At 41.2% G+C, this 27,750-nt stretch overlaps 1 protein-coding gene across 8 annotated transcripts in view; it reads left to right on the top strand.

Moving 5' to 3' along the window:
- TRIM9 (tripartite motif containing 9) overlaps nt 1-27,750 on the top strand; it is a 96,795-nt gene that overhangs the window by 26,788 nt on the left and 42,257 nt on the right. For all 8 annotated transcript variants that reach the window (XM_045823582.1, XM_045823585.1, XM_045823583.1 and 5 more), the window contains exons 2-3: nt 20,601-20,696; nt 22,931-23,053. In XM_045823582.1, the coding sequence (XP_045679538.1) occupies nt 20,601-20,696; nt 22,931-23,053 (219 nt within the window). The remainder of the gene's footprint in view (nt 1-20,600; nt 20,697-22,930; nt 23,054-27,750) is intronic.

Genomic DNA, 27,750 nt, shown 5'->3' with positions numbered 1-27,750 from the left:
TCCTTAGCTTCCTAAGTGTTAGGGAATTAGTAGTTTGCTTTAAAACACTTATAGGTCTTTTTCACACCATTGGAAAATGTATGTTGAGAGAATTAATTTAATGAAAAGTCAGATAAGGACATTAATAAAATTTAGTTGCTGGATCCTTATGCCTGTCATAAAAAGGACTTTAAGAATAGTTTGCTAGACTGTTCCATCTTTTTCTTTGGGGGCCCATATTTGTACCTCACTAGCAATCCAAGTTTAGGATCATTTAGCTATTTGCATTATACTCCTGTGCTAATTACACCCATATAAGCAAGTTACATGAATGCATCTCTTCCTAGGTGCTTTGTAAAAAAAATCTCCCATCTCTCAACCTCAGTATGCAGCAGAAGCCTGCCAGGTAGGACCTGCCTGCCTTCAGCCCAACACCCCAAATTTCTCTTCAGTCCTTTCTCCACAGTGCTGGTTTGGCTAGCTAGAACCACAGCTCCCCTGAGTGGCCTTGGGCAGGCCATGGAAGGAAGAAATGAGAATAATGTGAGGAATAAAAGAAGCAACAAGGAGTTGGTGGGGGATAGAAAGAGCTAGGTAGAGACATTAAAGAGAGAGCAAGGATGGAAGAGGTGAGATAACAGGAGGAAGGAAAAAGATAGATAAAATGTTTAGGGATGAAGAGGGTTTCATGTGGTTACCTGATTATGATATTTTTTTGCAATTGGTAAATCAGCACATATCATTTGCTTATTAAAACTCTCCAGTGACTTTCCATCATACTCACAATTAAAGCCAAGATCCTTGCTATGACCTACAAAGCTATACACGATGTAGCTCTTAGACACCACTTAGAGACTAAAAACAGTTCATTATCTCACAGTTTTATGGATCAGGAATCAGGAATGGCTTGGCTTGGTGGTTCATGAGGTTGCAGTCCAATGTTAGTTTGTACTAAAGTCATCTAATGGCTTGGTGAAGAAGGCTTGGCTGTAGAATCCGTTTCTAAAGAGCCTCATCCAAACAGCTGGCAGCTTGGTGCTGGCTATCCTACAGAAAGCCTCAGTTCCTCTGTATGTCTGCCTCTCCAGGTGTCTGGGCTTCCTCACAGCCTGGCAGCTGAGTTTCAATGTGCTCATCCATGGGGGAAAAGAAAAAGAGGGAGGGAGGGAGAGAGACAAGAGACAGAATTGAAGCAATTTCTCCATCTATATAGTGCCATATATCTATATAATGTAAGGCTGTATCATCTTACATTAAATATCTATATCTATCTTTGCTCTTTGCCTCCCATCAGAATGTAAGCTCTGTGAGGGCAGGAATTCATACTGTTCACCATCCTATCTCCAATGCATGGAACAGTGTCTACCCCAGAGTGGATACTCAGTATGTGTGTGTATCTGTGTGTGTATATAGGATTCTGAGTGCTAAGAAGCACACACATTACTGCAAGTCACAATGAGAGCCAGTCTTAAAGAAAGAATAAAAGCCCAGAATGGTGCCTACACTAAACTATGTTAATGTGGATGATAAGACTGGGGTGTAATGACTTCAAATTTAAGCATTCAAATTCAAGCATTCAAATTCTAACCCAGCTATTTGCTTTTGAATTTGTTAATTGTACTTGCCAAAATCAATAATCTTTGAGGCTTTTTGAAACAGTCTAGCACTGTTTTAATGATGATATATAAAAAGATTAAAAACTTCAGGGTAAACAGGGCTCTATAATGGATTTTTAAAGGCATATCACTGGGTACAAGGTAAATTATACTACTAATGAGATGGTAGTTCAGACCTTTCCTGAAAGCCAGCAGAATAAAGCCAAGTACAATGCCAGTGCTGGCTAATTTAAGAAATTTAGCAACAGCTTGATCAGTGATGGCTATATCTACTACAGAAAACAGAGAATACATCAAGAAATCTCTGGGCCATGCCTTCTCACTGTCCTACTGCAGCCATGCTGAACTGCTCACAGTTCCCGACCAAGCCAGGCCATCTCACACCTCCGTGCCTACATTTGCTATGTTCCTTCTCCTGGGAACAGCTCTTCCTACAACTCCTGAGCTTCACCTCCTCTCTGAAGCCTCTCTCAACCCACACCCACCCCGGAGTAGAATGGGGTGCTTCTTCTGTTAACTCCATGCTTCCCTGTACACACACCTCTCATAGAACTATAGCACTTTCTTGTGTTTATTCAACAGTTTGCCTGGGTGTCTTCTCCTGAATCATTAGCTTCTCCAGAGCAGATTCTGGGTCATGTTGGTCTTTGTATCCCTACTAACAAACCAATAATTTTTACACAGGACATACTCAATAGAAAGATTTGATAGATGGGCAAGCAGACAGAAAAATGCATGAACTTTCATAACAGTGCTCAACTAACAAGGGCTCTTGAAAGTGTAAAGGAAGCTGCTGAGTAATCAGCACCCTGATATCATACTCACTGGGGAAAAGGATTGGTGTCTCTCTTCCTAGACTGTCGTATTGAATATGGCTTCTGTCCGTAAGTTCTGTGTAATGAGAATCCTCAAAACTGCCCTTCAGGGACAGGGCTGCATGACATTCAGTCCAGCCAGCAGAGCACATACAATTAAACATTCACAAGGCAGAGATGGCCCATGCAATGACTCTTCCCTAAGCTGCTACTCAGCCAGTTGAACCCTGAAAACCTCTGCACTACAAAACAATTGGGCAATTTAACTTGGTTTAGTTGGATATTCATCATTCTAACGTTAACAACAGAGTCTTAGGTGAGTAAATTTTAGAAAATGGCATCTTAGAGCAAGCTTTTATCAGGGAGAAAAATGTTACTCTTCAGTGCCTAAATGAGGGCATGTGCTATGCAATTTATAAGATTTGCTAAGGGTATTTTTACAGAATAAATTATATAAGAATGTATATACTTAAAACAGATTGTTCTATTAGGTGCTTTTTAAGTTAGAATTAAATACAAATGTTTGTTAAAAGTCATATTTTCTTTTTAATATATAATCTTTTTTATATTTTCCATTACCATTTGTCCCTTTATACCCCCATCCCCCCAGCAATCACCTCACTGTTGTCCATGTCCATGAGTCCATTTTCCTTGTTATTCAATCCCTCCATCCCCTAACTGCCCACCCCCAGCTGTCATCTGTTCTCCATCTAGGAATCTGTCTCTGTTTTGAAAAGCTGTATTTTCCATTGAAAATATTTTTGTATAAATATTGTTAAAAGCTATCATTTTAATTGAAAGTTTTGTTATTGTTCTCTTAAGATGTGTTGCATTATTCTAACTTGGGAAAAAAGAAATCTCTCAGATTCATCTGTAATATTAGTTAATACCCTTCTTTGACCATTTTTCCTACCAGACACAGGTCATATGTGTAAGTCTTTACTAGACCGTATGTCCCTTATCCTGTTTGTTTTTGTATAGCATGGCCTGGACTGGTGCTTTGCACATGTTAGGTATGTCATAAATATTTTAATTAATTACCAAATCAAATAACTTGATGCAGAGTTAATGGTCCTCTCTTGCTTCCTAACTTTGCAACACCCCTGGTAATAAATCAGTCTCATGATTCCATCATCCTACAGAATGCTTTTCTTGAGCATTATCTTCATTCCTCAATAGTCAACAATTGCACAGTGCAACTGTCCTTGCCCTCAGAGAGCTCCAATAGGAGACACAACCATAGAAGGATGAGTATTGCAGAAGTAAATGAAGGTGCTGTCTGGGTGGGGACAGACAGTCCCACCTGGGGTAGGGCAGTCAAAGACAGCATCTCAGAAGGGGTAGTGTTTGAGCTACAGGACTTGAAAAATAACACACTATGCAGATAAATGATGTTTCCTCTGTGTCCCTCCCCAGGGACATTCCCTTTCACTTTAGCAAAGGTAATTCTGTCTTGAATTAATTACCAAATCAAATAAAGCTAAGCAATGTGATAAGTACAAATGCTAAGAAATAAAATATTTAAAAGGGAAATCTTTGGTTTAGATAAAAAAATTAATGTGAATGAATTTCGATGAAAGGAAAATGAATGGGGTATTTGGCAGATCCTTTGTAAGTGACTGGTGTTGGGTCATTCCTAATCTTTGAGAGAAGGAAGGAGAGTTGGCATCAGGGGACAGGCTGAGGCAACACGGAAGATGCACAACATGGAGAGGGACACTTGGCCACCTTCGGTCATGATCATCTTCTTCTGGGTGGGAACAATGACAGGTGGTATATATACTAAGAGATTGCTGTCAAACACTTGCAGTGTTTTTTAAAAACCAGCTCACTTAGCATAATGCATCACAATCTGGGGTGGGAGGGAGCTGATTTAGCTGTCAAGTTTGCACTTTGCAGAGGGCCCTCATCACATCTTGAATAATTGCACCTTTATTCAAAGCTGCACACTCATTCCCTCCTTGTATCTCTGCTGAGACAAAATCTCCCTTCGCAGAACTTCCTGCTTCAGCAGTGAGTCCCACTGTTCAGAAGGGTACATGGCTCAATGAATTCAGGGCTGGCGTTAAGGGACTTTACCTTAATTATCTACGCTAGATCAATAGCAATTTTTTTCTTACAAATTGGGATTAACCATTATGATCCATATAAATGTTATTGGGAAAATATGTTTATAAAGTATTGTTTGAAACAACATCATATTATGTTTTTAAATGAAAATGAAAAAACCTGAAAATGGTTCTATACAATTTTTAATTAATAAAATAGGATTACTAAGGGAAAAAGATGGTAAAGAAGTACAATAGCAGCACCTAATTTTAACAGAGAAATAAATAATAAGCAATTAAATTCATACCATACTGAATATCTTAACAACAGGTCTGAGAATCTCTTCCTTTCAAGGAATCAATAGTTTCTGGAAATAAAAGGAAAGACATTTGGAGGTGAACACTTGTCATTTGCTATGAGGTGCTCTAAAATCTATTCCCTCCACCTCAGATTAAAACATCATTGAAATTCACAGGAGAGCCAGGCCGTGCAGTCCACACTTAGCAGGTGCAGAGCAGAGCAAGCGCAGCAGCTCGAACAGGCATTTGCTGCACGTTCTATCTGTGTGAGGTTAGCAGCAGATTCTCCGGTCACCTCACATAACCTACCCTTGCTCATGCAAACTTGTAACAGGTTTTTCTTAGGATATGATTGCACAGTTATTAAGTCGTTTACAAAATCAACCCACTGCCATGGTGAGGTTTATTTCTGTGAGTTAAATCTTACATTCTAACTAGCAGAGCAAAAATCTGTTGTCATGGAAACCATTCCAATTTCACTAGGCTGGAGCTGCAATTCACTTGCATGGAGATGGATTGACAAAGATGCAGAGGGAAAGGGTGAAAAGGAATCAGGCATGGCTTAAATCCATTTTCCTGAACAATATTGATGATCACTGTTAATTCCACTTTGGATGGAAATTGACCTATAAATACTGGATCCTAATAAAACCTTCCCATTCTGGGGTGAGGGGACTCCTAAATGTGTTTTAAAAGTTATTTAAGATATCCCAAAGGGTTTCTATTTTGCCAATGAAGAGGATCATTTATTAGAATAAAACTGTGTTTTAGTTTGCTCTCAGAGTAATTAAAGCCATGACAGTGGGAGGGAAAGTTATGTTAAGGATAATTTAATTTCCTTACATTCACATTTTTTTAATTAAATGTTGGAACTGTCAGAGGAGGGTATGTGGATTTATTATCAATATGAAAGGATCACATGCTTCTCAAACTCATAGTCGAAGTAAAGGAACCCAGCACATCTGCACCCAAGTCCTTCCTAAAAGGTTATGGCATCATGAGTTCACCAATAGGGAAGCCATAGGGTATTAGTGCCTTCACAAAGGATGGGATATTTTTTAGGGTGAGCAAAGGTACCAGCAGAGGAGGGTGTATGTCATCCCATTTGTTACTCTGTGGCCCCAATAATTCTTCCTCCCTCTGAAGAATTGCACTTTTCAAATTAGGTATCCCTTTCTTCTGGAAGGACCATCAGCCAGACGTGTCTTTAAATTTAAAATTGTGTTATTGTGAGAGGGCGCCCAAAGCAGAGTTTGCATGTGCCGTGTGACAAGATTTCGGCTGTTGCTGGGTGTCTGCAACAGAAGAAAAATGACCACGTGGCCAGGGGAAGGGCGTGAAAGAAACAGCCTCTGAGTGGAGAGCTCTCAATATCAAGCATAAGATGCTTGAGGGTTTTGTGGGTATTTATTTAAAATCCACTAGAAAAAAACAAGACCACCTGAAAAAAATACTTTTATTTTTCACATAGCATAGAATTCTTAGTAAATGGAAATTAAAATATTTAAGAAGTATTTATCCTTGGTGAAAAACATCCATTTTTTAAAAACATAAGTTATCAACAGTAAATTCTACAAACCTTATATTTACAACTCAATAAACTTTTACATACATATATATGTATGTAGATACATAATTACAACTCAAATCAAGATATAGATCTATCTGTACCTCAGAGAATTTCCTCACACCTTCCAGTCACTTTCTCCACCTCCAAAAGTCACCATTTTTCTGACTTCTATCATCATAGGTTACTTCTGCCTGTTCTTGAACTTTACATTAGTAAAACATAGACTTTTTTATATATGACTTCTTTTGCTTAACATAATACTTTTTAAATCATTTATGTTTTGCATATGTCATTAGCTTGTACTTATTACAAAGCAGTATTCCATTGTATAATAAACACTATTTATTTATCCATGTTATTATTGATAGATATTTGAGCTGTTTCCAGCTTGGGGCTATTATAAATAAGGCTGCTATGAACATTTTAATCAAATCTTTTATGGACATATGCTATCATGTAGGGTAGGTGTACTTTGTGGCCATCACACTCAAAATGACTGAGTGAGTAGAGCAATGAATCTGCATCAAACTTTGCGTGAAGCCTGAACATTTCTCCACGGAAACTATTTGGATGATTCAGAAGGCTTTCAGGGAGGACACAATGAGTGCAGCACAAATAAAAGTGTGGCACACACACTTCAAAGATGGTCGAGAACCTGTTGAAAGTGATCCACGTTCTGGGAGGCCTGCAAAAAGCAGAACACCTGAGAGTGCTGAACACGTACAGGCTGCAATCAACAAAGATCAGCAACAGTGTGAGAACTAGAAGCTGATCTGAGGATTCCAAAAACTACTATGTCCAAGATTTTGATGCAGGATCCTGGCGTGAAACTTGTTGTGGCAGAATTTGTTCTGCAGCTTCTGCTACCAGAGCAGAAAGAACATCACACTGCAGTTGTTAATAACAATTCAGTCTGCTACCAATGAACCAGATTTGGCTCCCTGTGACTTCTGGCTTTTCCCAAAACTAAAATCACCTTTGGAAAGGAAGAGATTTCAGACCATTGATGAGATCCAGGAAAATAATGGCAGGGCAGCTGATGGCATTTCCAACAAGGATTTGCAGAGTGTTTTGAACAGTAGAAGAGATGCTGGGAGACCTGTGTGAGATCCCAAGGTGCCTACCTTGAAGGGGACTGAAGCGTTATTGTCCTGTGTACAATGTTTCTAGTATCTTGCATCTTCTCCAATAAATGTCTGTTTTTCATAGCATGTGGCTGGGTACTTTCTGGACAGACCTTCGTGTATTTAATTTTACTAGAAAGCTCCAGTTTTCACAAGGGGCTGTTGCCTCTTCCTCACCAGCTCTCAGTGTTGTCAGTCTAGAGGGTGCGTAGCGGTCTCTCCTTGTGTGACCCTTGTTTTTAAAGAAGCTGTGCTAACACCTGCATTGGTGTTGTAGTGGGGTCCAGAAGTCAGAATTAGAACTCAGATATTGTGATTAACATGTGCCAGCTTTTTAATAGCCCCACACCTTTGAAAAATGTAGCTTTTCTAGGATAAATACAGGTTCAAGTAAGGTGAAATTTCAGGGTAGCCGTAAGCTGATGATTAAAACAGATTTAAGTTGGAAAGGAATACTTTTGTATTCAAAGCACACATCAGTGTAGGCTTCTAAAATGAACAATAGCCACTTGCGCTGAAGAGACCGAAAATCTATTTCTGTTCCTATTTTTAAGAAATCATTGAAATTCTATAGCTGACTCCAGCCTAATGGGGAAGCTTCACTCTTGGTGATGAGCTACGGGACTGTTGAGCCAGCTCAGTCTCACAAAATTTCTGCTTTACCAGGAGGTCGGGTTCCTCAGGTACCTCACATGTGTATGCAAAGAGCTGAATAGCCAATTCCTGGTCCTTTGCTCAACCTCAAAATGTGTCCACAGATTGCCATGGGTCAGATTAGTTTTATTCGTTGTGGTCATTGCTTTCCATCTAAAGCTTCTGAACTTAGAAAGCAGAAGACGCATATTCTAAACAGATTTACAAAATGTAAGGTAAATCTGGCCATTGCCAAAGGGAGTAAATATCAGCTCTTAACTGACTGCCTTCTCAGGTGTATTAGGTTTCTCTAACCAAAAATTTTGTGACTTAAAAAAACACTAATTTTTTTTATCTTTGAGTGCTGTGTATCAGCAGTCCAACACACACAGAAGAGTCCCTTCTGGATGTTCTAGGGGAGAATTCATTTCCTTGCCTTTTCCATCTTCTAGGGGCTGTCTCCATTCATTGGCTCATGGCCATCTTCAGAGCCAACAATGTGACTTCTCTCTGATCTTCTGTAGTCACATCTCTCTCTCATTAACATAGCCCAGAAGGTCCTCTACTTTTAAGAACTCATGTAATTAGAATGGTGTCATCCAAATAATCCAGGAATATTCTTCTCATTTTAAGATCCATAACCTTAATTACATTTGCAAAATTTATCTTGCTATATAAGATAACATATTCACAGGGTCCAAGGATTAGGGTGTGGACATCTTTGGGGGCCATTATTTTGCCTACTATATGAAGAAACAGAATCAATACCCAGGGATCGAATCTGGTCACTTCATTCCCGTGGCTGAGCCCTGCTGCAGGGATGATGCTGAGGCACAGGTGCTCCCACGAAGTGAAAATTCATTAGTGCTGCTCTGGTGTAGGTGCCACAAGTGTGGCTGCTATCCCTCTCGAGGTATCTCAAAGGCTGAGGAATGGATGGTAATGCCACCAGTTGGAATTGTCTGCTGGTAAAGTTAGGCAACTTGTGACATGAATCTCAGATACAGGGTTGCTTAGCTAGGATCTATTCTTTGATGTTATGAAAAATATTTTGTAATGAGAGAGTAGTCACTATATTTTTGCCCTGAAACTCATAACTTGGTGTTGGGAAAAAAGACTGAAATTATTGAATGTTCAGACATAAGAACAGTCTGCAAAAGCCCTCCTAGATGTAAGCACTTATGTGCAAAAAAGCACACCTCTTTCTTTTGATCTGGCCACCATTGTGATTTAGCTTTGAAAATATATAAGAGGTGGGAAGAATTCTATTCTGGATCTACAAGGTGCAGGATAGGGAGAAGAGGAAAAAATGTTTCTGGTTTTTCATGTTTCATCTAAGAACAGTATTTCTAGTGGGCACAATGTTATAAAGAGCATTTGGGTTTCCTAGCTAGCCTAAATATAATATATTAAAAAGCAATATATTTTCATACACTATTTGTCTTCATTAATAGCTAGATAATATGTAAACTTAGTTTTAATTTCTAGTGTGATCCAGGGGTATTTAGAATGTTATTTCTCAATTTATAAGAGATACTAAATATTAAGTGAAGTATTTGGGGGAATGTACTAGAGCAGAAGGATCAAAGTTATTAGTTAATTTTGATTTAGCAATGGACAAACATAGGTTTGTATGTAATGAAATATGAGAAAGTAACAGCTTGCAAAATGAAAAAGCATAGCAAAACATCCAAATTAATTATTGAGTGGGATTAAGATATGTAAAGAAATGTGATGAAGCCACAGAAATGTTAAAAAATAAAAATGGATTATAACAGATATACAGGGACAGGCATAGTAGGTTTACAATTGTGAATACATGAAACTGAGCTCTTCCTTGTATTTATTCATTATTTTCCATATGAAAAACTATAATCCTACTTTTGCCCCATGTATATAAACAAAGTTGATAGAATAAAGCCAACTATGTCAATTAATACAATAAATGTAAATAGCCCAAATTTACCCATGATAAAGGGGAAAAAAAGCAGTTTTAATACAGAAAGTAAGCAAAGTTATGCTAGAGAGATGAAGAGCGAGGAGGGTATATATAATAGTTTCGAGTGAAGTGGAGCACAAAACCAGAAGAACTAAGTGAAACGTAGAAGGAAGGATATGATCTGATGCTAAAGGTATAATGAATGCACAAAGAAGGTATAACAAACAACAGAGCCACAGATGACATAAAGCAAAAATTCCGAGAAACAAGACCATGATCAGAACACAATCCATTTGACCACCTGTTTATTTTAGAATGCTGTAAGTCAAGTAGAAAAATAATAAACAAGAACACAGGTTTCTGAATAACCCAATTAACAGTTTCAATTGTGTTTACAAATGTATTACAAAGGTTTATATTATGAATATTATCATATACTATTTCTTCTCCTATAAGAAGAGAATATAATCTTCTCTTACATCCATTGAATATTTACCATAAGTTATCATAGACATGCATCTGTCCACAAAATAATGATTATAGTATAAATTTTAAATAATAATCCATGACTTTTCATTTCCTCTTCAACAGACCTGGACTCCATAAGTTTCCAGTCTGGGCTCCCTAAGGCTTTCTTGGTAAATGAAACAGCCTTGTCCACAGTCAGTCGTCAGCAGTGGGAGGAAACTAATCTCTTTAACAAACACTGTGGGCTAGTACCTCTTCCAAGGGCTTCACAAACAATACCAATGAGAACTTATACCTTAACTACAAAGAAAAGATTAGTAAGAAGCTTGAAAAAACACTGCCCCAGTAATTTTAAAATGCAAATTTTGAAAAACGAGATTCCATTTTTTACCTATCAGATTACAAAAACAAATATAAATTGTATCTGGAGTAAGATATGTAAGCAAGTATTGTATTACTCTCATTGCCTTCCTCAGGAGTGTGAATTGAACAACCACTCAGAGGGACAGTTTGATAACACAATTTTTAAAACCTTCTAAATTTTAAAAGTTTGTTGATCAAATAGTTGCATTCCTGGAAATTAGAATAATCAAGAGTATGTTCAGATATTTAATAAATGAATTTCATTTCAGCTCTTTGCAACAAGATGGAAACAAACTAAATATCCTAAAATAGGAGATTGGTTAAGCAGATTATGATGCTCCTACACAGTGGTTACTCTACAGTTTGCAGTTAATAGAATAGGTTCTGGCCACAGACTTCCGGATTTGAATTGCCACTCTGCTTTTTAACAGCACATAACTTTGGACCACTTAACCTCCCTTGCCTTAATTCTATCACTATTTTAAAAATTGCATAATGATAGTATCTTTTGCTGGATTGTTTCATAGGAAAAAGTGAGTTAATATGTGCAAAATATTGCAAGCAGGGTCTACCACTTAGCAAATTTTACTAATGTTATATAGCTATTAAAAAGGTAGTAGTCGTATATTATTTATAGTATATTAAGTGAGAAAAGTGGTTTGAGAGAACAACGGGCATATTACATGATCTCAGTTTTATTGATTTGCATTATATAGAGATATTCATATCTGCCTATAAATGTATACAAGTTTTAAAGGTTCATTTTCAGGCTGTCTCTGAAGCTATTGGTAGTTTTGTGGGGGGTTTTCTTTTAAGTCCTTTCATTTTCTGATTTTTCTGAAATTAGCATGTTCTGCTTTTGAAACAAAGGGTATAAAGTTACTTCTTTAAACAAATGAAAAGTCATGTTCCCACCAGATATTTAGTTCTCATCACTGGAAATTTGAGAGGATAAGTAAGAAGTCATTTTGCTTTGATGTAACACTTGAGTCTCCAAAAGAGCACAATAAAAGTGTTTCTGCAGGGTACGGCAAAAGTAAGGCCTGCTTGAGTATGGTAGGTAGGGTAATAATATGGGTATAATAACTTATAGTTTTAATTTGAATATTTCACCTACAATGTCATATGGTGTGCTTGAGTGTGATATTGTTATGTTTCAGAATTACATGCTTATGAATTTTTAGTAAAAGATTTTGTAATAAAAAGGGAATGTTATTTGTGCCAGACCCTGTATATGAAAAGTAGTTTGGTGATTTTTCACTTTATCACATATATTTCTGAGAGTATGTTTTTAGTTATTTAGTGAAAAGCCCTTAATTGTAGCACTGAGAGTTTCTCTCTGGGGCACTTAGATACTACAGAGAACTGAAAATTTATAGATCTCAAATCTGTTTTCCGTCTTCAAACTGTTCCCTGGTGTAGGAGCAGACAAAGCAGAATGCTACAGCACCTGGAAGAGCACGGTGTACCAGGGAGTGTGGACCTGAAGGCAGCCAGAGGGGGGTCGTAGAGGAAACAGCTTTCTGGAAAGGGACTTAGAGCCTGTTGGCTGGGGCCCTAGAATTCTCCAGAGGAAAGGCAGCATTTGCACAAAGGAGGTCTATCCTGGGGTCCATCTCCAAGATGTGAAATCCAATATTTACACAAAGGCTTAGCCCAAGGAAGGCATATTTTTTATCCTTGGCTGTAAATACTTAGTAACTGCCTAACAACACACATACCATGGCCTAGAATATCCGTAGAAAGGCACACTCTCTGACAGAGCCTTGGGCAGAGTGGTGTTGACCTTGCAGCCCATGTGCCTCTGCTTTATTAAAGTTTCATGCCTTCAATCACAATCACTGCATGAATTCTTTTACAGCCTCCAGCACTCTAAGCAAAAGCCATAGAGACATGGCAAATTAATTTTTCTCTGAAGAAACTGTGAACGTTGGGTGAAGCAACAGTTTTTTTATTTGTTTGGAGGAAGGCTTTGGTGCCATGAGATGAAAAGTGGCTCCTCTCATCTCATTACTGAAGAAACCTGCCATGTTGATTTGTATTTCCAGGTCAAGAGCTTCCTGTCTAAAGCAGAGAAACACCTTCAGTTTGATGGACTTTCAAAGCTCTTCAGGGTATCTGTGGAATTCCAGCTGTGCCCGAACTGGCCATGTCTTGCTAGGAAAACAGATACTTTGCCTTTTTCCCTGAGAGAGAGAGAACTCCATTTCTGTTGTTGGTTATTGGAATATTCTAGTCTTCTTCTGCTTCATTAGAGAGCCTAGAGGAGAGAACTTTTAAATGGACATTGCTAAGCTCAAAATAGTGGTAGTTTCAGGGCGATGATGGTTCCTTGAGGGAAGGGATAGTGTTTACTTTTGTTATCAGTTTTCCTACCATGAAGCACCTCTTGGCCCATGGTTAGACTCCATGAGTAGTGACTAAATTAGTAAATAATGAAGGGAAAAATATAGTTGTTATCTGTACTGGTGGCAAGACACCCCCCAAAACCTTAATGGCTTATAAAACAAAGGCTTATTTCTTGTTCATATGAATTCCATAGGCAGTAGTCTGAAGTTGTGTTGTACGTGTCTTCTTTCTGAAGCCTGCACCCACTGGTACGCTGACCTGGCTCAGACCAGCTCACAGCTCCAAAGGGTTGATGGTGCACATCTCTTCCAACTCCATGTTCAGTGATATTGTTTGGGTAGCCTAAAATCAACTGTGTTTACACCATGGAAATTGGCAAACACTTTAAATCACAATTTGTTTTTGTTTTTTGAGAGCCAGTTTATCAACACTCTACCAGATTCATGTGACAAATAAGAAGAACAAAGGAGCTGGCAGAAAAATCACAATGTCTCTTTAGGCCAAAGCCACTCACATGGCCAAGGATGACAATTTGGCAGGGACACACCCTCCATTTACAGAAGGCCCTGCAAGTCATGTGGCAAAAATGGGGAGGGAGCAAAAGGTTGGGAGCAAAAGGTTGTGAGCAATACTACAATCTGCCCCACTGTCTGAGTAATTATAATTGACCAAACCCCAAAGAGAGACATGTGGTATGGCAGAGTGTTTTAATGATGCCTATGTATATTTTAACATTAATTTAATATAAATAATACTACTTATTAAACAAATGCTTATAATATGCAAGGTGTTATATACAAGAACTTTCTATCCATATTTCATATAATCCTCACAACAGTCCTATGATGCAGGTACTGTTGTTGTTCCCATGTTGCAGATGAGAAAACTAAGCCTAGGAAGTTTAGTACTTTAGATGGGATTCCCTGGACACAGAATCGGAGAATTGCATAGGAATGCTGAGTTGCTGAGTGCTCTCAGTAGATGCACCTGTAAAGAAGTAAGAAGTGAGAAGGCAAAGGGAGAACAGTGGTCTACCGTGGCCTCTGCCCACCCTACAGGGGCTTCTGGAACTGAGATGGCCCTGAAGGGTTGTTCTCAAATCAAGGCAAGGGGCTCCCAGCAGCTACTCATGGGACTCCCCAGAAGGGACATAGCCTTGAGCAATGCAGTTGCTTATTGGCAAGAACAATTTCTAGTGTAATCTATCAATAGTGATATATGCAGCAGCTGGAAAAAGGATGTATTGGCCTTTGAAAGGGGGTCTCAGCAGAGCACCACAGTATCCAATACAGTTAGGTAATATGTCCATGATCACACAATAAAAGGCTAGAATTTAAACTTAAGTCCATCTGACCTTAAAGTCTATCTTCTTAACCCCATTGGCCTATGTTGATTTGATTACCCTATCTATCTCATTCAGTTGCTACAATCTGATGAGATAATGGCATTTCTGGTACATGTTTATGGTTTAACGAGTGACTGAAACAGAATGCTTGGATTTAAATTGTTTTTTAAAGGAGATAAATGGCATTCTGCATACGCTTCGGGTGAGGATGTGTGCTTGTGCTTGCAGGGCCGGCACTGAGGAGGTGGAGCGTGGGTTACACGTGACAGTGTGTTTGATTAAAAGTCCATGATGTCTTCCTTCTTTCTGTCCTCCACACAACTTATAGGGTCAGGGTCACAACAAAAATGGTGAGGTTTGCTTCATATAAGAGAGCTGTGCCAGTGTAGGCAGGGAAACTTGGGTCTGTTAGTGATAGGCTTTCTTTCTTATCCTTAAGTTAACCTGGGCCTGTTGAAGGGTTGGCTCTTGGCCCGGAGATTGCCCCAGCTCTCCCTGGGTCAGAGCCTGGGTCTGCCACTGTCAAAGATAAACAAAGTCGGGCACTAGGTGACGTGGTAGGGACAGATTTTAATCAGTGGTATACTTTCGCAGTAGGAAAACGAGTCTATCATTAACTGACCTCAACTTCAATTTTTACAGAGATGACGGAGCATTTTAAAGGGAGAATGAAGGAGGAGGGAGGAGGTGGGCAGGAGCTCAGTGAAGTCAGATAAGTGAAAAATTACAAAAAGTGGGAAGGCGGAGTTGGCTCATGTAATACCCATTTGGTTGTGCTAACAGGCTCTTACTGAGGTTAGGCTCCTAGCCTCCCACAGAAACTGGAAGACAGGGGCCCTATCTATAGGGAATGCCTGGAACAAACAGTAAATTCTTTTGGCAGCCTTGAGTTTCCTCAGACAAACACTTGAAGGGGGGTTAATGTCATCCTAGGGATGTGGCCTTGAGGTGTTTGAAACTGTGTTAGTGTTTTGTTCAAGTCTTTATAGGCCACAGTTGAGGCCTTGTCGAGAACACAGCTCAGAGGAGCCTGGCTAGAGTTTGGCCACAGAGAGACCCTTTGTTACAGCCATCAAGAAATAGGCAGCAGTTTAGGGGACAAATTCTAGCCAAATTCTACCCATCAGACCCCTCTGATTCCAGTCTTATCCAAAGCCAGGAGCCTACTCTACTGATCAGAAATCTCATACACACACGTTCACATACTCTCTTACAGCCTTCCCCACTCTGTACTCCCATTCACACTCACACACATATGCACATGCAATCACATACAGTTTCACAGCCTCTCACACACACTCAGATATTCTCACACTCACACACACACACTCTCTCTCACCCCTAGACTGTGTGTTTTAGTCCCCGGGCTCAGCTACTCAGTTTTCAAATCACAACCTGTTCACTGCCCTAGCCCTGCTGCTGGGCTTAAAGACAGGGTGGCACTTCCAGGCAGGCCAGCCTCTGAGGCTTCCTTCTCATGTAACTACAGTGAGCTGGGGCTGGGGTTGATCCAGGAACTCCCACCACCAGAGAAACCAGAGGAGAGATCTCTTCAGGGAGACAGGACGGGTGCAGGCAGGAAGAATAGAAGTTTTATCTAGAAGGAGAGTCAGGTCCTAGGCAGCTCAGCTTGGAGGTTCCTCAGCTTGAAGCTTCCCTTGGTAAATTCTCATTTGTTTATGTCGTTCATTCCACATTCAGCTCAGTTTCTGCCAATGTCTTAGGTCATCAGGCAATAAAGCCAGGGTTGGACCCTGATCCAAAGCTTCTTGCACATTCCATGGGCCCCTCTCTTTGACAGGGGTCCTTTTCAAATTCACCAAAAACCTTTATGCGAGTAAAAGAAGTTGAACATTTCATAGGTTAACTAGCCATGCTATGGTTTACATATTGTTTGATTGTTAAGCACAACTAAATTCCCTCATAATCAATTGTAATACCCTTACCAACCCGTCTTCTTCGGTTTTACGTGCTCTTACCATGGGTTGGTTTTGTTCCTTCCTTCATGAGTGAAGGAGGAGTTCTCTTCTTTGGGAGGATGAAGCAAAACTCACAACTGTGGAATCAGACAACGGTTTGTGTTCAGCCCTTCCACGTGTGAGTGGTTGAACCTGAACGCATGTGTATCCTCCCTGAGCCTCTGCATAATGGCAGGGTAGTGACTGGGATTAAATTGGGCACATAAAGTTCCTGTCAGAGTTTCTGGCTTGTAATAAATGGCCAATATATTGTAGCTATTAGAATTTCTTGCTTTTACTTTTTAATTATGTAATGGCAGTATGTAGTGAGACTCAAAAATCAGTATTTCTTCAAGAAGAATTGTTATTCTCTTAGGGGAGGGAGAAAAGGGCTTCCTACAGAATCACACTGAGTGAATTGTCACTTTGCTCCCATGTTTTGTGCTGACTTTGGCACCTGAGAAGGAGGTGGAATGGGTTGCCACCCTGAGCAGCATGCGTTGTGACAGAGTTTCCCTGGGGAGGCAGCAAGGTTGTGCCTGTAATTTCAGATCCCAGACAGCCAGGAAGCTTCCTGCATTTGCCCCAATTTGCCTCCATCCAATAGTTGTAGTAACTGGGCCTGGGAAGCAGGGGGAGGTGGGGGGGATGCGGCATGGGGAAGGGAATGGATGACGCATGAATAATGTTCACAGCAGGAAAGGAAAGGAGACCCTGTCTTCTGTCTGAGCATGCTCAGCAGCTGGGCTGGGCGGACACACAGGCAAGTACGGAGTTGGTCAGGGTGCGTAGAATGCGCTACCCATTTGCTGAGCCTGAATAATAATAGGGTTTGAAATATCCTCTATATTTGCTCCCAGGTTGAGCTCCCAATCTGCTGTAACATTTTGTCTTTTAGGAGGCAAGGGGAGCCTGACTGGGTGGAAACTGGAGGGGAAATTCAGGAGAGGAGGGGAGAAGGCAGAGTTCTTTGTTTCTCTCCCCAAGCTACGGACAACTTGCCATCTTCCTAGGAGATCTTGGTTATTCAGAGCATGCTCTGAGCACTTGACTGGAAATTTTTCAGTGCTTCTTCAGCAATATCATTTTTTCATTCTCATTCACTTTCTAATCATGACACCTTTTCAGGAAATTGGAAAACAAATATCCAAGAAATCAGAATGTCATGACAAAGCTTTATAGCTTCTAATGACATGTACAGCTAGAGATGCCATAACGAAAACACACTAAATATTTGCATCCTCAGTGTGCTGCTATAAATTCACAGGGTTGCTCTGTGGTCCTGAATACAGAGCATCTCTCTTAGCACAGAGCAGGAATTTAAATGCTTCTAAGAAACAAAATCAACTGATAATAAAGTCCTTCTATATCAGATGTAGTTTATAAATGTAATCAAAAGACTATACTATTAAAAAAATATGTAAATCCATACAATAAGAGCATTTTCTAGTGAAAAACAGTTTCCAGGATTTTTCATTGTCCTCTGCTCAATTTCTACAAGGTAGCAAAGCTTCAGAGAAAGGTTTCTAGATCTTTATCTTATAATGCACTTGTTTATCAAATACCAGACCAGTCATTTGCCAGGTAGACTATGTCCTTGGGACTGAACATAGATGCAAAGAGAGGAACTCTGCAGATAAATAGATTTTTTCAGTTCACTTACTGCTTTGCCATATAAAATCCTGCAAGTGGATGAGGCCAGCCTTCTTTGTCAACTACAGAATAACTTTGTCTAAGTGTATAGCAGCACCTGGTTAACAATTCTTTAGGAGGTGAGGATTGATTATATAGAAAATTAAATGCAAAGCTAGAATACAAGAAATCAGGTAGCTCCAGTTCTGTATAGCTGAATGGATTTGGCCTCTGTGCTCCAACCTCCAAATGTCACTGAGGCATAGGTTATATGCCTTAGTATAATTATAAAAAGGGGGAGGAAACTGTGGTAGCCCAGCCAGCTTTTGCTCATTCAAAAAAAAAGTGCTATGAGTTCCAAAGTAACAGTGAAAAAATTTCTCCTTTAGAATTTCTCTCATTTTATTGCTTGCTCTTACAAATAAGATCCTTTTTTCTCCTTTAATCCCCTGGGCCCCTGGAAAAAGCTCTTGAGGAGAAAACTTTGACCCCAGATTATAGTGCAGCTGGGACCTAGTAATAAAGAACTGAGTAGCCCTTTCAGCAAGTGTTGGCTCATTTTGTGCTTTTTCGTACTTAGTTGTGCTGTTGGTCTAGCCTCCTAGAGTCTGAGTACATAAATCAAAGCACAAGTATCAAAGGAATCTCCTCTTTAAATGCCCACAGTCAGTCAACAGGTATGTGTGAGCAGGAAGGAAGAAGGTAAATAAGAGTTAATAACAGCCAGTGTGTATTAAGCACACAACATGCACTAGCATGATTCTGGGCTTTAGGTATTATATGTTATGCAGTGCCCACAACACCCAAGAATAAGAGTATTCTTCTCTATTTATGGATGAGGTAAAACTATGGGTAGAAGTTTGAACAGCCAATATCTGGCAGCATTTATTAATTCAGAATAGTTCCCTTAACCTCTACCCTTAACTAGAAGGAACTTTCACATTAGTGAATGCACTAAACCCTCACAATAACCCAACTACAATATATTATTATTATTCCTATTTTATCCATCGGAATAACTCAACCAGAAGTTAGCTTTTTCAAGGCCACACTTAGTAAGGGCACAGAGCCAGAACTTAAGCCCTTCCAAAGCCTTTGTTCTTTCTACTGCCCTACATCGCTTCCAGCAAGCATTTGGCATGCATATTCTCAAAGAGGTTTAGTGTCAAACTTGGTATTAAATAAAACAAATATAAAAAGAAAAACATGCATAGGACCAAGAGATATAATTTTAAGATTTCTTCTTTTTTACTGAAAGAGTGAATGAGGCATGTGTTAGCAAGGAGGAAAGTGGGCTTTAGTTTTCAAAGAATGCATGTGGGAGAGGGAGTGTGTCGCTGTAGTTTACTGGAGAGATGGAAGGATGTGCCCAGGCTGCTAGGTGTTGGAAGTTTGTACCAGGTACAATGGTGATGGCTACAAATAATTGAAAGCTCCAGCAAAGGGACTTGAAGTTAGTTTTAATAAGAAACCTAGTGGTAGGAGACTTCAAGTGTTGGTTCAGCTGCTCAAAAATGCCATTGGAACTAAGGTTGTTTCTCTTTCTAGCCCTGCTCCCTTATCATGTTGGCCTTCTTCTCTTAAGAATCACAAGACATTTGCCATAAAGTCAGGGACAAAATGGAAGAAGAAGGCACCCGCAACACTGGTGTCATGTTAGCAGAAAAGCAGAGGCTTTCTCAGACTCCACCAGCCCCCAGGTGATTTCCACTCAGGTCTCATCCATCAGCAAGGCCCACAGCCACCCCAGCAGACAGGAAGGCTGGGAAAGCCAGTGCTTCCCTGGACATGTGCCCCCCAGAAGAACTGCATCCCTATAAGGTTGGGGTGGTATGGGAAATCACAAAGACAGTATGTCTTGGTTTAGGAGGCTAGTGTGGAGAAGAGTTAGGGCAACAGGGCTGTACTTGGGAGAAGGAGGATGGTGTTAATGAGGAAGAATGTTGTGGTTCCCTTTGTATCTACCTTTACATTTAGATGACCTCAGAGCATCACACCTGTGATGCTTCCTTCCTTCCCTCTCCTGTTCTTGACTCTCTTCACTCCCTCTGCCCCAACCCCAAACCAATAGCCCTTTGGGCTAAATAATGTTGATAATGATAAGATCATCAGATTTCATTTTTTCAATTCTTGCAAATAATAGGTATTGAATAAAGTATTGCTGAATTAGTTATGTAGTGAGATGAGGAAATTCCAGGCAAATATTAGCTGGTAAGGGTCTTTGACAGCATGGCCAGAAGTTCTCACTGCTTCAGAGGAGAAACTACTCAAGAGCCTGTGGACGGCAACTGGAGGCCACTGTTAACAGAATCCAAATACAGATGCTGGCAAAGTGGCCCAGTTCAGACAAAAGGAGTCTGAAGAGGCTGAAGACTTGGATGTCGGGTCAACACAGCCCTACATGATCTTATTGCTACTTCACATGATTATAGCTCCATGGTTTCCTTCTTCGTCTTTGCAGAGCCAGCTCTCCCAGGCACTGAATGGGCTGTCGGACAGGGCGAAAGAAGCCAAGGAGTTCCTGGTGCAGCTCCGCAACATGGTCCAGCAGATCCAGGTACCACAGCAACTGAGACCCCAGGGGTTAAGATGTAACTATGTGATGGAAACATTTATCCACTTCTCTTCTATTTTTATATGTTGTGGGGAAAATCCCATTATTTTCTTCTACTCTGTGTCTTCTAATACTTACAAACACACATACAGGCAAACTTCAAAGATATCCCTTCTTGAGGTGGTTATGTTTGCCAACAAGCCAGAAAGAACCTGGTTTTCCAAGTGGTTCCTCTCTTCCACACAGAGGTCCTAATTCTCCACTACTGTGTATTTAGAAAGAGGCTTATTTCTTTGTGAATTCAGAGTCATTATTGTTGAGTGTTTTTTTTTACTCTATACATCCCTCAAACACTTTGCAATGATTATATTTTATCTGATGGTAAAAACAAGTCACACTTTCTCTTTTTTCTTCCTCTCTTCTTTTTTTCCTTTCTTTCTTCTTACTTTCCTTCCTTCTTTCCTTTCCTCCTTCCTTTTCTTCCCCTTTTCTTCCTTCCTGCCCCATAGTAATGCTTTTCCTTTACTTAGATACTTAAATATTTTTCAGCCTTGATCTCCTGGTGACTACAATTTCAGAATGCTTTGTCTGGACACAATGACCAACGTATCAGCCAGCATTTGGAAGCTAAAGGGGAGAAGCCATAAATCACATGAAATGCTAAAATAATGAATTTCTGCACTGTTCACCATTCTTTTGAGATTTACCTCACAGAAGTAACCTTGGCTCTGGCCTCCAGTAAATTGCCTTTCTGAGCTAATCGTTAACCCTTGTCAAGGCAGAAATGGCTTTTTAAATGTAAGCCAGCTTTTCAAAGCATCTCACACTGATTTCTTTGCCTATTTTTGGCACATATGCCATTTTAAAATTTTTGATTCCCTAACAACCAAACACTTGTACCCTTCCTTCTGTTCTCCCAAGTAATAGAGTCCCTTCTTTTCTTTCACTGGCGTGAAATATGCAGCCCCAGGCTTGCCTCTGAACCTCACCTCTTCATCAGACAAAGCTTTCTTTCTGGTCTAAATCAGAGCCTATAAAGAGAAGGCCCCCCCTTCCCTCCCAATACTGCCCTGCATGTGACATAGAGAGCTCTGAAATGATATTTTCCAGGGGACTTCTCTGAGAACTCAAAAGCAATTGCCATGAAAGCTGAAACTTTACATTTATAGAAGTTGTTGCTCAAGCTATTATTAATACATGCCTTACACAAAGAAGACCTTGCATTTGAAAATGGCCATAAAATATCAATACGTATATTAAGAGAGAAATACAGTTCTTTATGGCTTTGGTATAAATTAAAATTTGATAAGCTAAGCTATTCCTTCCTTGCCAGTCCCCAAAAGTTTACAGTTTACTCAGATGTGTTATTAGTGTATACATGAATATTTAGTTTTGACTTGCTATAAATTATAATAGTTTTTCAGGTTATGGTTTGAGAGTCAAAATTATATGTGTCTTATTGAAAGGATTACTTTTAATGAATGCTTATAATGTAGTGAGAGAAAAGCTTAAAATTAATGTCTATGGTATGTACAGATTTAAATGAATTTAAAACTTTAGATCCAGGATTCAGTACAAACATCATGGGGGAGCTGTCATTCATTTAGAACATGGTTACCCTTCTCCCACAAGCTGTTGGTTCATGTCCAACTTTAACAACCTACCCAATTGTGTTCATTTCGTTCTCTTTGATGAGGAGAGCAAGTACTTTTACCCGTGATTATTCTTATAAACATCCAGTGTCACTGGATTATTGTTTAATATGGAAGACCATTGCCATCCTCTTTCTCCTTTCCTTCCCTGAATTTAGAGATTCTTTTGTCTCTCATGCCTTAACAATACCCCATTCCCTCAGGCAAGCAGCCCTTCTGAATGCCACCTTCCACCAAACACAGCTGGACATATGCCAGCTTTCACAGCATTCATGTTCAACTCTACAAACAAAGCTTAATTTTATTTAATATAATTCAAACTTTGGAGATGATCCCCTTTTGATAAAAAATAAGTTTATCAAGTGATGTTTGTCTTTTCAATCTATATTTAAAGCAAACAGCCACTATAGAATGAAATTTATCCAGTTATTTTTGAGATGCCCAATGTGCATTGTGGACAGAATTCCTCTTCACTGTCTTCACTGGGGACCTGTGCCCCACAAGTGGACAGGCCAGCTCTGTGTGCTCTGGCAGCCTGGGCGCACCCAGGCGCTGTATGGCTGAGAGGTGTGCTCTCTCCCACAGGAGAACAGTGTGGAGTTTGAGGCCTGCCTGGTGGCCCAGTGTGATGCCCTCATTGATGCCCTCAACAGAAGGAAAGCCCAGCTGCTCGCACGCGTGAACAAGGAGCATGAGCACAAGCTGAAGGTGAGTGCTGCGCGGCAGGGGGAGCAGAAAGCCAACGAGCTGGGCTCCCAGGGCCGTGATGGACAGGCTAGATGGGAGGGGGAAGCAGGATGCCCGCAACCAGTGGCCTGGCTGGCAAGGAGTGGGCATAGCCCTTATCCACCACTCACTTGTTCGTTTAACTCACCAATATTTGTTGACTGACTTTTCTGGGCCAGAGATTGCTTTGGGTATAGGCATAATAAAATCAGTCAAAATACCTGCCCTCATGGGGCTTATATTCTACCAGGAAGGATTAATAATAAGCAAGGTAAGTAAGTGAAATATCCAATATATTAGTAAAATGTGCTAAGAAAAAATAAGGAAAGAGGTATGGAGGGTACCGAGGATGGGGGTTGAAATTTTCGACAGAGTGGTCAGAGTGACCATACAGAGACATAATGTGTTGGGAAAGGGAACCTGTACTTTTCAGAAAGCAAGCAAGATTTTGTCTTAACTTTGAAGTGAGTTGTGCATTTGGACAGCTGTACAGACTTGTCATGACTCAGTGGAATCAACTGATTACAAGTCTGGCTCCCTACTGGCAGAAGGACTGGTCCTCCTGGGGACATCTGACACCCCATTCACTGCCCTGTTGGAGCAGGGCAGCAACATCTGAGAGCAGGCTAGGTAGATGGGAAGAGCCCAGCCAAGGGAAGCTCAGAAACAGAAAGTCAGCAGAGGTCCATATGCACGCCCAGTAAACCTCAGGGTGACCACCCCCAGGGTGGGTGGGTCATGTGTAGTGTTGGCCTGGGACTGGGTGGGTGAAGAAATGAGGTCTGACCTAGGCTCCATGTTGGGGTTGGGCAGCCATCATCAGGGAGCTTCAATAGTGGGCAGCAGTGAGTGGACACGCCTTGGGGGAGCCAGTTGCGTGTCACTAGTGAACAGTCCAGTTAGTGAAAGATGTCCCCTGCATGTTTGGAACAGGCTCTAGTCCCTGAAGGACAAGAAACCCACCATTTCTAAAAGACTAGGGTCCAGTAGGAGAATCAAGGAAGAGTTTGAAAGTGAAGAAATAAGAGAACACAGCTGACAAGATTTGAGACTGAAGCTTGGTGGCAGGGAAGCTTTGAGCCAGGCCAGTACCCAGTTTGTGGGTCCCAGAACCAAGGAAAGAAACGAGGTCCTAACAGGGGCATGAGACCTGGGCAAGACCTGCAGCAAGACTGCCAGTGCTGAGCAGAAGCAGAGTTGCCAGCCCTTCCTCTGTGCCCCACTCACACACCAGGACCCAGAGCCCAGGAGGTCAGGGAGCCAGGCAGCACAAGAAAGAACGCCATTCCCCTGAGGAAGCTTCCCACTACTCCCCACAGGTGAAGGAACCCCTACTCCAGATGCCTCCTCAAGCACCCTCCTCCATTCCCCACCTGCTGCTCCTCAAAACACTCTTAGAGCCATACTCTTACTTCTTCCTTCTGCAAAGCCAGGGCAATAATATAGCTGGAATATAAAACTTCTTCCCCTGCCTTTGTGACTTGCCCAGCTGCCCCTGTGAAGGGGCCTGTGGAATGGAGGCAGACAGAAGGCTGCTCTGTGACAACGGGATCCGAGCCAGAAAGGGCTCGAGAGAGGGCTTGTGAGAGCAGTGCCCCATCATCAAGGTCACTAGCAAGACCTCCTCTGGCACTATATCAGAACCATGTCCCTTTGAGCATTCCTAATGAGACAGCAAAAGCAGAACTGGGTCAAGGAGAGGCCCAGCAGATTCCTTGATAAAGAATATTGCACATCTGGAAGTCGAATCTGAACCAGGAGTTTGGAAAGAAAAGTGTCCGGGGCTCCAGTGATCACAGAGGCTTGGCCTCTTGGTTTAGAGAACAAACCAAGGTTGAGGATTGTAACACTCCTTCCAGAGCGACCAATACTGTCTCCTGGTGGTAAGTCTAACTGGATGACCCTCTCAGGGTCATCTTACAATCAACCCTGAGGGGCACTGCACCAACCCCACCTGGTGGAGCCTTTGCCATGGAAATGAAGGTGATCAGGAATGCACTGAGCTCTCAAAGGAGGCTCCTCAGTGGCCTGTTTATGCTGAATAACAGCCAGCAAGTTTTACTTACATGGCTTTCTCTAGCTCATCAGTTTCCAGGCTCTGATCTCCTAAAGTCTGGGAATCACTTGGAGTGAGTTCCCTACAGGACCACTGGACAGTGTCTCATGGCAACGTATGTCGTAATCCCTAATATGTGGGGGAGGGGACAGTATTAAAGCTACTGTTTTTCACCCACAAAGTTCCCTGAAAGTTTTACCATGTGGATATTAATCTTACAGACTTAGCTGCAACAATCTGGAAAATATTTCTATTCCATAAACATTTTCATCTAAGATAGTCAGGTTAGGTCTGAATGAAAATTGTAAAGTCACCAATTTAAAATCTGAATTAAAATCTAGAAATGCTCTGAGATGTGAGTCTGTAGTTGCCCAGTGAGCAACACAGAAGAAGCATGGTTGGCAACCAAACCCTGACTTCCCTAATAGCAATAGCTTACGCCGGGGGACACTTGCTTTGAGGAAGCACTGTACAAATTGTGGTACAGGGATCAACTCCTCAATTCCTCACACCTCTACAAGATCATTATTACAAATATCCCCATGCTGGAGGTGATGAAACTGTGGCACCATGATATTAAGAACTGGACCAAGGATCCAGAATTCCAACACTGGTAACCTGGCTTCAGAGCCCAGAATCTGGACCATGACACTGTACTGCCTCCGGCTGGCAGAAGCACAATGCACAGAGGAGGCTTGTCCCCACCCTCACCCTTTCATCAGTCAGCCAGCACCTAATGCACACCTGTGCTAGGAGCTGAATGCTGGCTAGGGGCGGGGGAGGAGAGAGAGATGACTCAGGATGAGTCCTACCCTTAGGGAGCTTACATTTCAGTGTGTGAGATAAGTCCCACACACCATGACCCAGCACAGGTAGAGAGAGTGAGCTCCCAGACACCAATGCCGTAGAAGTTGGTAGGGGGGTAAAGTTACTTCCAGCTGAAAGGGTCACGGAGTGCATCCTGGAAGAGCTGGCAATGGAATAGCCCAAACTTTGGGAGATGTGTGCTAATGATGGCTTACATTCTTGCCTGCAGGATTTGGCAAAGCTGAGAGGGAAGAAGGTGGTGATTAGCAGTGCACCCTGGTTTTGCTCCATCCAGTTAGTTATGAGGACCGATGGATGTTTTTGTTTCTGGTGCTGCTCTGACAGTATTAAAAGACTGTCACTAGAGCCCTTCATTTTAGCATGCTCCAGAAACCCAGAATTTATGTTGCTATAGTAAGCACTCAAAGTACCATTTGAATCACACAGAGTGCTCTAAAGTGCAAACACAGCTGTCTATACAAAATGAACTGGACAGCTGAGGTTTCCCTCTAAATAGTGGGCTAACCATTTCAGTATCTAGCCATAAAATTTTAACTTTTCCTCAATTGAAATCTCTTTTTAAAAATATTGTAGACACTTTTCTGGCACATTGAAACAAAACACAATGAACAATTTGTGATAAGTCATATGGATGGTGACTATAGTGGCCACTCCAAGTTTCTATATGGGAGAGATGTAAGGGCAGGAATAGAAGAGGAAATTGAGAAAGCATCATTTATTTATATCAGAAAGTTGCAGAGGGGCATCACAGCTCCCCAGTCCCCCGCTAGAGCTGCTTCTGCAGGATGGGACTATATGAAGATCAGTTATGGGCTGTTCTAAGGACGCAGATAGAGACCACACAAGAGTGGCTTTGACACATCACTGGGACTCCAGGGCTGTGATGGTGTATTGGTGCCGGTGGCCTGACCTGCAGGACACACTAATGCTTCTGGGGGCTGCTGAGCAGAGGCAGCTGCCTGTCCCCATTCCACCCAGGGTGGGGTTCCCTGCCCCAGATCCCAATGGGCTACAGAAACCAGACACAGGTGGCTGGTTGTCCCCCAGGGCAGCAAAGCTGTTGTGTCTTCTGTCTCGAATGATTCGTTTCTCTGCTGTTTCAGCTGATGGTATCTGTTACTGCTTCTAAACACAGCCAGCAATGCCAATGCTGTGACTACTGATGCCAGCCTCCATGTCTCCCTCTCTCTGCTTTTCTCCTCCTGCCTTTCCCCTTTCTTGTCATTTCTGTTGCTACTCAGATTTGTGAGAAAGGACTGGCCTTTTATAGACATCACTTGCCAAGCACAGTTCTTCTTTATGTCTTTGTTAGCTAGCCCATCACTCACAGCCAGCAGGGATAATCTTATGGTCTTCCGCTTCCTTTGACCAAGTTCTCCAGGGGCCTACATTTTGCTGACAAAAAGGAGAGTTTTGTATGTGTGTGGTTTTCTGGCAACTTTTTCTTCTTGAGCAATCCAAAAGGCTAGGGATGCTGGAAGGGGAGCGTGTATAAATACAGTCTTTATAGTCTACTCATGCTCCTCTCTGAAAGCACTGATGGCTTGGGCAGATTGAATACTTCTGGTTCTGAGGCAAGCTGGAGCGGAGTGGTGAGAGTGTCATAAAGAACAGGGTTTGAGGACACACTTTATCATTTACTGGGTCTGTGACTGTGGGCAAGCGAATGTCTCAATTTCTTTTACCTGTGTGTAAAATAAGGCTAGATGTAGCCATTACCTCATATGGCACTGAAAAACACCGAACATAGTACTCAATAAATATTCACTATTATTATTGATGTTATTACTGAGAG

The sequence above is a fragment of the Phyllostomus hastatus genome, unplaced genomic scaffold (assembly GCF_019186645.2).
Source record: "Phyllostomus hastatus isolate PE091 unplaced genomic scaffold, TTU_PhHast_1.1 phas_scaffold_501, whole genome shotgun sequence".
NCBI lineage: Eukaryota > Metazoa > Chordata > Mammalia > Chiroptera > Phyllostomidae > Phyllostomus > Phyllostomus hastatus.
The sequence above is the reverse complement of the archived record's forward strand: the minus strand, read 5'-3'. Positions and strand labels throughout refer to the sequence as shown.